The sequence below is a fragment of the Ovis canadensis genome, chromosome 14, assembly GCF_042477335.2.
Source record: "Ovis canadensis isolate MfBH-ARS-UI-01 breed Bighorn chromosome 14, ARS-UI_OviCan_v2, whole genome shotgun sequence".
In the NCBI taxonomy this organism is placed as follows: domain Eukaryota; kingdom Metazoa; phylum Chordata; class Mammalia; order Artiodactyla; family Bovidae; genus Ovis; species Ovis canadensis.
The window spans coordinates 48,690,689-48,702,717 of NC_091258.1; the positions used below are offsets into that span (position 1 = coordinate 48,690,689).

Here is a 12,029-nt window from a genome sequence, read left to right on the forward strand (position 1 = left end):
CAGCGACGGGTAACTCAGGCTTGAGGATCGTCGCGCAAGCCAGGTCTTCTCCCGCTCCCCTCTAGTTTAGCTGGAAGCCCAACCCAGTCCCCGCCCTCTGGAGACTCCGCCATTAAGGTTGGGGTGAAGAGATGAGGGTGTGAGTGATAGCCACATAACCCTCCCGAGCGCTGTAGTTAACTCTGCAGCCACCAGTCACCGCACCCTTAACCCCAAGGCTCTTAGCGCCCCTTCCCCAGCTAGGGGTCCACCCAAGAAGGAAGGGGATCTCTGATTGGCCGGTAGTGGGCTCCTCAATCTAATTAGAGGGCTATGGACCCCACACTCTGGTACCGGGTCTGGAGGTGATGGAGTAGAGGCGAAACTACAACTCCCAGGAGGTAGCAGGGCTACCCGACTCTCCATGATCACATGGCTTCCTTCTCCGGGAGAGGGAGTCACGCGGTAGGCCGGTTGAGAAGGCGGGGCCGTCGGGCTAGCCCGCGGCGCCAGTGGCCTATGGGCTGCCGGGTCAGACGGGCGCGCGGTAGGGGGCGGGGCCTGGCGCGCGTTACGGCGCGGGAGCGCGCCGGTGGCGGCGGCTGTTGGGGGGCGGGGAATATCGTCTAAGGCGACCGTGGCAGCTTGGGCACCGACGACTGCCAGTGGCGGCGGCTCGTGGTGCGGCTCGGCGCGCGGCCAGTTTTCGAGTTCGGAACGAAAAGCTCGGCGTCGCGGTCCCCGCCCGGAAAGTTTGGTGCGGAGCCGCGAACTCCTGGCCGGCGCGGCCCGGCATGAAGCGGCGCTAAGGAGCCGCCGCCGCCGCCGCCGCCGCCGCAGCCGCCTGAGGAGGAGCCGCAGCACCCCGGGCCACGCCGATGACTACTGCAAACTGTGGCGCCCACGACGAGCTCGACTTTAAACTCGTCTTTGGCGAGGACGGGGCGCCGGCGCCGCCGCCCCCGGGCTCGCGGCCTGCAGGTGGGTGCCGGGCGGGGCGGGAATGAGGAGCGTCAGCTCTTCTCGCTCGCACGAGCTCGCCCCCTCCCTGGTCCCCTGGTCGTCCAGAGTCTGGTATCGTCGTGTGGGTGTGGGTGTGGGTGTGTGTGTGTGGTGAGTAAAGAGCGGATTTAAATCACTGAGGAGGCGTGTGAGTCGCAGCGACTTGGAAGTGGCTGCGGGCTTGGCTGGAAGCGAACTAGTGGGGACCTGGACTCCGGGAGTTTGGAGGCCGAGGGTCGGGGCCGCTGCCCAAGTGGCGTCGGGTTGTCGCTGCTTTGCCAGCGTGGTGTGAAGGAAATGTCCCTGTGAAGTGTAAGCAGGCTTGGTTTTTCATCTATTCTAGGTGTTAAAAACAATCTCCATTTGAAAGATGCGCATTCTGAAAGTGCAGGAGATCTCTAAAATTCGTGCTCATGTCTATTTAAATATACTTCGCTAGGAGAGTAATGCTGCAGTGTTAAATTTCCACTTGTGCAAGTTAATGGCTCACATTTAGTTAGAAGTGTAACTATAACGGGACTTTTCTGAAAAATAGGTTTCTTTTTTTTTTCTTTGCAGCAGAGTGTTTCGGAACATTTTTAAAAGTGGGGTGCCTTGTCCATAATTCTCCTAGAAAGTTCTGGAAGTCAGTTTTTATTTTCAGAAAAAGCTCACCTCGGAAGATGTTTTGAAGGAGATCCTGTATTGAGTTTAAAGGAGATCATGAAAGGCTGGGCACCATAATGCTTGGAGGTCAGACCAATCAGGAAATAGGAACAGGATGGCTGGGGACTTGGAACTCTCCTGTGACCTGGTTTGGAATACTGTGGTTCATTAAGTTCAGTTTCCCTATTACTTATGCAAGCGAATTTCAAAAGGAAAATGGATAAAATCAATCCCCCCTTTATTTTTTCCGGGTGTTAGGTGAATTACTTAATGTTCATATGATGTTCAACAGACTGTTCTGTAGGCTTGCACTGAAAAACATATCAGAACGTATTATATAAAAATTCTCTGCGAAGTATTTGTACTGTATTATCAGTTCTCTTAGCTTTTTTTTATGTTAGATGTCTCTTTCAATTCCATTGACATCGTTTGAGCACCTGTTATTCTCAGGATTGTGTTTGGTAGTGTTATGATGGGCGAAGAAAGAACTGAGAGGCCCCTCAAGGAACTTGGGAAATGGGATGGAGGCACATAACCCAAATAACTGTGCTACTAGGCTAACTGAATGGTGCAGGTTATGATAGAGGTAGAAATGGGAAAAGTGGCTTTTGTGGAGGGTTGCATTGAATTGTACTTAGATCATTGGGGTTTAACAAAAAAATACATCGTTTGAATGAGTATTTTCATTATAGAGAAGATAAACAGTTAATGATGTCAGCAAACTTTTATTGGACACAAACTTGATTGAGAACATGATATACCAAACAGATGATCCATAAGGATGTTAATCAAACATTAATAAAGGAGAATCATCATGTAGTTGGAATTGTATGTACATCTCAAACATTAAGTAACATTTACAAGCTATGAAAACAGCTTTTTAAGGAATGATTTTTGCCATAAGTCTTCTAAAAAACATTTTGATATGGGTCAAAATCAAAATGGGTCTAGAAGAAGTTAAGATTTGAAACTTGATTTATAACTGGTTTTCCCAAAGTTAAACTTGAGCAGTTTTGTGACCAAACGTCCCTTTTAAAGTAGTCTAGTAGCTATTTAAGTCTCAAAAACTGAGGGTAAAATACACATGACACAAACCGTTTTTAATTGAATGATTCAGTGGCATTTAGTGCAGTCACAGCATTGTGCAACCACATCTATCTAGTTTCAAAACATTTTCATCACCCTAAAAGGAAACCCCAAACCCATTAAGCAGTTGCTTTTCTTTCTCCCTTGCCCCCTCCCAGTCCCTGGCAGCCCAGTCTCTAATCTGGGATCTGTCTCTATGGATTTACCTATTCTGGATATTTCACATAAATGGAATCATACATATATGACCTTTAGTGTCTGGCTTCTTTGACTGAATGCAGTGTTTTTGTGGTTCATCCATGCTATAGAAGATAGCAGTATTTTGTTCCTTTTTATGACTGAATTATATTCTGTCGTATATTTACTGCGATTTCTTTATCTATTCATCCATTGATGGACATGAGTTTTTTCTACCTTTTGGCAGTTGTAAATAGTGCTGCTATGAACACCTACTAGCTAATTTTAAAATTCTTTTGAAAATAATGTGTTAAATGTTCAAAATTAAGGTTTCAAAGTTATTTGTCATATTAATTTTCATTAAAAAATATTTATTTATTAGGCTGTGCTGCATGTTAGTTGATGCATGTGGGATTCTAGCTCTTTAGCTCAGGATTTAACTCAGGCCCCTGCATGGGGAGTACAGTCTTAGTCACTGGAGCACCAGGGAAGTTCAAAATAAATTTTCATTTTATTAAGCATAATTAAGAGTGTGTAGTTTGAAGGACTAAGTGGATTAACTAACATGCTTTTAGGGTGATAATATGCAGTAAAGGTGGGCCATGAGAGTAAAATTGCTTACTAGAATTCAGATCAGTATTGGGTCATATCAGTGAGTTTGCTTGTGTCTGAGTTCTCTTCCTCAGTGAAGTGGAACATTCCACGAGGGCAGGGATAATATAGATATCTTGTTTATAGATGCCTAGCACAGTGCCTTTAACATAGTAGGCACCCAATATTTGTTCAGTTAATGAAAAAGTACCACTTAAGTTTTGAGTCAGTTGTTTTTTCTTTTTTTTTGTCATAAGGGAAGTTTATGAGACTTGTCTTAGTTCTTTGACTTCTATTGGTCAATACCATAAGACAGTCATTTTGAGTTCCAGCTTTTCCTTCTCTAAAGGCTTGAGAGTACTTGTGTCATATCTAAATTTCCATACAGATTTTAAAAAATATTTGGAGTTGGAGAGGATAGTGGATGAAGACTGAGGACAAGGCAAGAAGCTGAATTTAGTGAATATCCTAAGCAAGCTTATAAAATACAAATTAGATGATTTGACACTTGAGAAAGTCAATACATTGTGACTGACTTAAGTTTATTACTTACCAAGATATTTTGAGATTTTTTTCCATTAAAGAAAATTTAAGATTCTAGAGTCTTTAGCTTTTTTTTTTTTAATATGAGGACAGTGTTAACTTTGACATTTTTTCCAGTTAAAAGTGAATCAAAATGCTATGTTTACATTTCCTTTACTTAATACCTAGTTTGAAAATGAAGATACACCTCATGAGTAAATAGATAATTTTAAATTGGTGTTTAATGTATTTCGCTAATATTATTTGCCACCATGAAGGGTAGCTTCTGGTGCTCTATTTTAGTGTATTGATATATATTAGTTAGATGTTGTAATAATGTTTCAGATTTAAAGTTTCATTCTTAGGATTTGTTCATTACTAAACTTTGACTTTCTAGTCCCAGAGGAGAGTCACTGGGAGGAGGGTGTGCTGTAGGTGTGTTGTATTTTATCTGTTGTTCGTTTTTAAAAGGAGAGAAATAGATGGAATATGTATTTTTACTAGAAATTTACTTTATGATAAGTGTAGTCTTGTCAGATACCACTTTAATATGCAGCTTTTTCACACATAAAGTTGAGGGGAAATTTTTTTTAAATAAAAATTAAACAGTGAATTTGAGGAACTTTTTCTAGATCATTGTCCTAATCTTTAATCTGTAGTGTTTGACTTTGTTTAGTGCTTGGACATCTGATTCATGTATTCTTTATAATTTACTGTCTTTTAGATAATTTCATTTTCTCACTTTTTTGTTTTTATTAAAATTTGTACTCTAGTTTTGTTTCTCTTGTTTTAAATGAGATAATGTATTTAAAGGTCTTAGCACAGTCCTTGGCCCAGTGATACTCAGTAAGTGGTGGTAATTTTTTTTCAAAATGGTAAGATTTTTAAAAAACACCTGAAAATTGATGATTGATTATTTTATTTCCTCCCATTTCCTAGACCTTTTTTTTTTATAGTAAACTAAAATATTGAGAGAGAGGAATAAGGGCAGATGAGAGATCTAGTCTTTTAAACCTTACTAAATGTGTTGGAATATTTGTCTTAAATATTTTTATTTTTTCCTTTTAATTCTATTCCAGTTTTCAGTGTTACCTCCTTTCTCATATCTTTCTAAATATACGCACTGAAGGTCACTTGCTTTTAATTACATTTTTCTACTTACTTGAATTAGGTTGTTACTAACTCAGAATGGTGTGGATGGTTGCTTTACTAACCATACTAAGTATAATTGGATATTTAAATCAGTATGAAAAAGGGAAGTTGCATGTATGGTTTCCTGTAGAAATTAATGGTGTGTTTATATAGCACATTAGATACTATAAGGGAAGATTTGATTACTGCTGAACCTTACTTTCATACCATCGGTCAGCTTTTTCCTTAGACTTGAATGCAGTGAGAATATATATTTGGTGATTGAGTCAATGATAAACGTTTCACCATTTCACTTGGAAAAATAATATTCTGTTTCCTTGACATTTTTCCTGATAGTCGTAGACAATACTCCTGAGGGTATTAGCAGAATTTTGTGATGGAGATTAGTGACTAACTGTGTTTTAGTGAGTATGAGGGAAAATTAAGGAAAACATTTTAGTTGTTTTGTTAAAACTTTATCATTGTAAGAGCATTGCTATATCTGTGCTTTCTTAGATTTTCCCATTTGCTAATTATTTTTGTTGTTGTTTATAGTTGCTCAGTTCAGTTGCTCAGTTGTATCCGACTCTTTGTGACCCCATGGACTGCAGCACGCCAGGCCTCCCTGTCCATCACCAACTCCTGGAGTTTACCCAAACTCGTGTCCATTGAGTCGGTGATGCCATCCAACCATCTCATCCTCTGTTGTCTGCTTCTCCTCCTGCGTTCAATCTTTCCCAGCATCAGGATCTTTTCCAATGAGTCAGCTCTTCGCATCAGATGGCCAAAGTATTGGAGTTTCAGCTTCAAATCAGTCCTTCCAATAAACACTCAGGACTGATCTCCTTTAGGATGGACTGGTTAGATCACCTTGCAGCCCAAGGGACTCTGAAAAGTCTTTAGTTGCTCAGTTGTGTCCAACTCTTTTACTACCCCGTGGACTATAACCTGTCATGTCAGTGGGATTTGCCAGTTTTTGGCATATATTCTAAACTATTACCAGAGATAATACTATAGTAATTTTATTAGATGATATAAAAATTAAAACTTGGGTATTATGCATATTGCCAAGACACTGCGGGGAGGGTCTAGTAAGGCCTGAAACTTAAGTATTTAAGGGCATTTGAAATATTAAGATAAGTGGGTAGCAACCAGTGAACTTTGCCTAAAATTATTGTATATATATTTACTGAATTATATCCCAGACTTTGCTTTTGAGTCTTGCTCTGTGTTTATTTTTTTCAATGAAGTGTGATCATGAAGACATTCTTGGTAAGAAAATGTGGATGGAGTTCATTGTTCTTTAGAAAAAATGATAAATATTAATATATAAAATGGAAACATTTTAAGAGAAGATAATGAGTTGTGTTATTGATTGTGAAGTTTAATGTATCTTTTACTTTCCTTCTTAGTATGTGATTCAGTATGGTGATGTTTTATATTAAATAAGAGGTAGGATTGAGGAAGCCAGAATACATTGAAGTCAATTGCATTACTCCTAAGAGATAGGAAACCTGAGTTGGTTGAGCCTCATTTGATAGAAAGCAGTGGTTTGACTGCTCACAGCAGTAACATAAATAAGGAAGGTGTTGTCTAAAGCTGTTCTGGTGGGTCAGGGGAGTAGACATAGCAGACTTGGCAGTAAGCCTGGCTTCTAAAACAAAATCCAAGTCATCAAATTTGCCCAGGCATGCCGTATGAGGTTCAAGTAACAGTGGAATTTAAGAGGAGTGAATTTGTGCAGGGAGGCTTAGGAGAGTCACAAGCAGTAGCAAGCTTTTTTAACAGCCATAATTTTAGCTCATACATAGCATGAGTCTGCATAAATTTCAATATTTCTGGTAATGTTTATAAATTATATAGCATGAGTCTCACCTGTTTGCATGAATTCAGTGGATTTAAAAAGACAGGAACAATTGGATCTGTAAGATTTGAGCAGAATATTCTATGAATTGTCTATGAATTGATAGCTGAACTTTAGTTGTTGGGACAGTTCTAATTAGCACATTGATACTCCTGTGTGTAAGGGAAATGCATCTTTATGAGAACCTAAAAATCTCAGGTACACTGGAAAAGTCACTTGACAGTTTCATTTTCTTACAAAATGTACAGTTTCTGTTTATCTTATGTTTCAGAAGTGGGTGAGATTTTTACTGTTTTAAAATCTATTTTCAGTGTCTTAAAATTTTTATATTTCTTAATTTTGTATTAAATTCGTATCACCTTTGCTGTTTAATTAGAAAATAGGTAGGATTATGTGAGCTTAGAAATTATAACTTTTTAAAATAATGTTGATTTATGTCACACATAAAAATATTTCTAAAAACATTTTTTCCATCATTGGCCAGAACACTTTTATTGGACAGTTTGTGAGTCATACTTAAATGCAAATATTTTTCAATATTAGTTTAAAAATATTTTTAAATTAAATAGCATTCAGGAAAAATATGACATTCAGAAATTGTTGAAGCTAGATGATGGATATATGGGAATTCATTGTAATATTCTGTATTTTTATGTATGTTTTAAAATTTCCATAATAGAAAGTTTTAAAATGACAAACTCTTCAAGGCTCTCTCTTAGGATAAGAAAAATATTCACTTAAAAAGTAGCATTGTGAAGTTGATAGAATTTGCTGTGGCATGTACTTTTTTTGAAAACTGCTTTAGCAAAAGCTAGTTGTGGTATGTCTGATTTCCAAAACCCATTTCTCTCTTTGGGTAGAATTAGCAGTTGGATGTTGGTGGTGTACATAAATAGGAAGGAAACTGATCTTGTGATGTGCGTTTGAGTAGATATTTTTTAGTTTTTCTAAGTTTTTCTAAAATATTTTCTAAGTAACTACATGAGATCAGAAAAATTCACTTACTGTTTAATGATTTAATGGCTTGAAATTATTAAAAAAATTTTTAATGTTTGAAAAGTTTTAATGTTTGACCATGTTGCTTATATCCATCAGTGTAATATTTATTAAGTATTGTTAATCTCTTGAAGTTTTAAATTTATCATGAAATGAAACTAGAGAACTTGATCTTAATTTTAAGACTAGATTTTAAATCTTAGTGGGTATCCCTTTTCCAGGGGATCTTCCCAACCCAGGGATTGAACCCAGGTCTCCCACATTGCAGGCGATTCTTTACCATCTGAGCCACAAGGGAAGCCCTATACGTAATTAGTGGAGATTAATTCACAAAAATAATGCACATATAAATTCTTTTGATTGTGTACCTTTCAGAGCAAAGAAGATTTGAAATTTATATCTTATGTTTTGCCATTTATGAATCATACTGAATTCTAAAGGAATATAAGTTTTAACCTTGTCCTTTATATAAGGAAAGTCTTTGGGGAAAATATAGAAAGTTGTATCTAAATGTTACTTTTTAGGGACTTCCCTGGTAATCCAGTGGTTAACAATCCACCTGCCAATGCAGGGGACAGGAAGATTCCACATGCCACTGGGCAACTAAGCCTATGCACGACAACTACGGAAGCCCATGCGTGCTCTGCACACCATAGTGAAGACCCAGCGTAACCTAAATAAATAAATTATTTTTTAAAAGTTACTTTTTAATTTTTTATTGTTGTATAAGCATTTTAAGGAAACTTGATATTTTCCTCTGCCAGCAACATTTCCTTATAGTTTTCACTTCCTTTCAGTAAAGGTTCAGTAAAGGATGATGTTCAGAAATTGTTGAAGTTACATGATAAAGGTATGGGGACTAATTACTGTATTCATTACTTTATGTTTGAAATTTTCTATAATAGAGAGTTTCAAAACCTTTAGGCCATGATGCAGAGTAAGAAATTTTGTTTTGAGCCAGCAAACAGATACATGTTTAAACAGAGAAAACTGAGATAGAAGTGTTAATTAAGTAGCATTTACCTTTATTCTGGCATTACTTTCATATTTTCTTTTTCATTATTTTTTTTTCTTTTTCATTATTTTAAAACATTGTTGGTCATGTCTCACTAATAGATAACTACCTTCAGTTTGAAAAACTGAGCTCTAAAAGATGGTTTCATATTTCTGATTATATTAAAACTGGTAGGTCATTGACAAGTTATTATTATTCAAGCCGTATTTCCTGTGTCTGTAGTTCTTTAATACAATACAAAAAATATTTTTTATTGTGGTTGTCATGGTTGTCAAGGGGGGAGAGGAGGGAGAAGGATGGACTGGGGATTTGGGGTTGGTAGATGCAAACTATTATATTTAGAATGGATAAACTACAAGGCTGTACTATATAACTATATTCAGTCTCCTCGGAACAATCATAATGGAAAAGAACATTTAAAAAAGAATGTATATGTATGTAACACTGAGTCATTTTGGTGTAAGATTGGCACAGCATTGTAAATCAGCTCTACTAATTTACATTATTTTTTCGTTGAATTAGCATATTGCTGCCTTTTTATTTTATTGCTGTATTTTATACAGCATATTGCTGTGTTTTTACTGCTGAATTTTGCCACTTCTTGAAAATGTGTTATGTCTCCCCCTTTCTCTTCGCTCTTTGTTCTAACTCAAGTCTTGGTCAGCTTCTGTTTGGATTTATGTAGTTTTCTCTTCATATTTTATTCCCTAATTCAATTTTAAAAGTCACAGCTTTATCTTTATCTTTGATTCCTGCTCCCTTCTGTCTATAACTTGCCTCTAAACTGGTTTTCCTCATTGTGCTTTTACCTTTTTTATATCCCTTACTCTATACATTAATATAACATTTTCTTTATTAATATTTATTTTAAAAATTATATCATCTCGTTTCAGGACCAGTATGAAATCTTTCTACCCATTTATCCGAACTGCCTCTGCCAGCCACATATTGTTTCATAGTCTCTTTCATGAGACAGTTTAGAAACATTATTTTGAGGTAGTATTGAACTAGGTCTGGGTTCTAAATTCATATCCATTGCTAGTTGAGTGACACTGCCAAAAAGCACAGAATAATTTCAGGCTCATTTTATTCTTTCATTTTATAAGAGAGAAAACGTAGGTTCAAGTTGGCTTGCCCAGGGTCATTTAACTAGTTAGTTACAAAACAGAGGCCCGGGATCTCTGGCTCCTAGTTTTTGTTTTTCGTTAGTAAATTGCTTAATTTCTACTTGAAAATCCTGAACTTTTTTTGCCTAGCCTGTAATTTTCATCAGTTTTGTAACTTCTGTTTTTGTGGTGTGGTGTTAAGTAAATACTTAACCCAACATTATTGAGTACTATTATATGCAAATTATTTATATATATATATATATTATTTCTAAGTCTTATGATAACCTGAAGAGGTAGGTACTGTTTCCATTTTGCCCGAGGAAGCATAAACGAAGGTAGATTTGATCAGCTAGAAAATAGAAGGGTTGGGATTTGAATCCTGGTTTTCTGACTTTGGCTCTTTCTGGTATTCCCCTTGTCTCTCTACTCCCAGAAAGAGTTCAAGTACAGAAATAGTTTTTCCTTTGGTAAAACCAAGACTCATGATGAGCACATGGAATCAAACATACCTGAGGCAGTTACCCGTGTTCCTATGACTAGACTTTCTGCTTTGGGCTCAGAGTGGCCGCTTGAGGAATGCCTCTTACTCCTGCCTGCTCTAGACATTTTTAAATGGTAGCTGTAGTACAGCCAGACCAATAAAGGGTACCATGCAGCTAACCATGCTCGGCCAAAATTTGGCTCTTTTGGATTTCTTTGGTTCCTTATGGATCTGGAGGTCGAGAAGTCATACTTTCTAGGTTTTAAGTAGTGAGGATTTCGTCTTTCTCTTTGGTAACTCTCTCCCAAGTTGTCCTAATTAGGGGTCTGGCTTGTGGCCTTTGCAGGCCAATTATGCGCTTCTTAAAATTTAAAGCACTTTTAGATTTGCCATGAAAATTATCCTAAACCTAAATAAGGCAAAAGTTCAAAATTTTAAAAATGCTAAATTACTAGTTAAGATAGTTTTTTTTTTTAATTTAAACATTTTGCTTTCAAATGCTTCAGCAGATACATAAGTACTACTTATTTCTTTGGTTCAATTTAGAACTGAAGTAAAACTGCTCTACCTTCTATAGACGCTAGTGCTGACACACATTTTTTTCCTTGAAATTTTGATCAGTATGCCATCTGCCACTTGTTCTTATCTCCCAAGATCAGCACTGCCTTTGGGCTTCTCTTTGTCTACTACCTATTTCTTTTTACATACACTCTTATGACTCTAACCAGAACTCTCCTTTCAGAGCAAAAGCGAGAAGGTTCTTTTGTTATGTTACCTGGTACATGTTGACTGATCATTGTTTTGAAACTTGCTTTGACTTTTTATCATCTGATGACTGTTTAAAGGAAATAGTGCTTTTTATTTTCTAGTTTAAACATAGGCAAAATAGGTATGTTTGGGGTTGGCATTTGGTGAGGGCAGGGGAAGAGACACAAACACTGACTTCACTCGCTTCTTTTTAAGCATGAGGACTGATTTTTCCAGAAGCCTAAAGCAAATATAACCTCTCATTTCATTGACCAAAATTGGGTTACATTCCCTTTCCTAAATTAGTAACTAGTAAAGACAAATGGAATTATTCTTAGCCAACCAGGCCCATCCCTTGGTCTGAGGAGGTGATTGGCTTTCCCTGAGGTACAAGGCTGCACAGAAGAGAAAACCTGTTAGGAGGAAACGGATGCTGGGGGCAGGAGGTTTGAGATCCTCCAAAATAATTATCTGTTTTTTCTATCCACAGTATGCTAGCAGTTGAGGAACTTTAAAATGTAGATGTGACTTTTCCTTTGCAATTACTTTTACTGGCACTTGAGTTTCTTGCTTTGTCAAAGTTCTTCGGGTAGACAGGGGAGCCTGTATAAGTTCAGGGAAAGAGGATGAAGTATGGTTAGTAGGTTTCCAGTGGGCTTGGTAGATGGCGTATATGAGGCACCA

General features: G+C 37.6%; 1 protein-coding gene across 5 annotated transcripts in view; it reads left to right on the plus strand.

The window, feature by feature from the left end:
- NFATC3 (nuclear factor of activated T cells 3) overlaps window positions 1-12,029 on the plus strand; it is a 93,747-nt gene continuing 81,718 nt past the window's right edge. For all 5 annotated transcript variants that reach the window (XM_069550152.1, XM_069550151.1, XM_069550155.1 and 2 more), the window contains exon 1: window positions 1-960. In XM_069550152.1, the coding sequence (XP_069406253.1) occupies window positions 858-960 (103 nt within the window). In that variant the 5' untranslated portion in view covers window positions 1-857. The remainder of the gene's footprint in view (window positions 961-12,029) is intronic.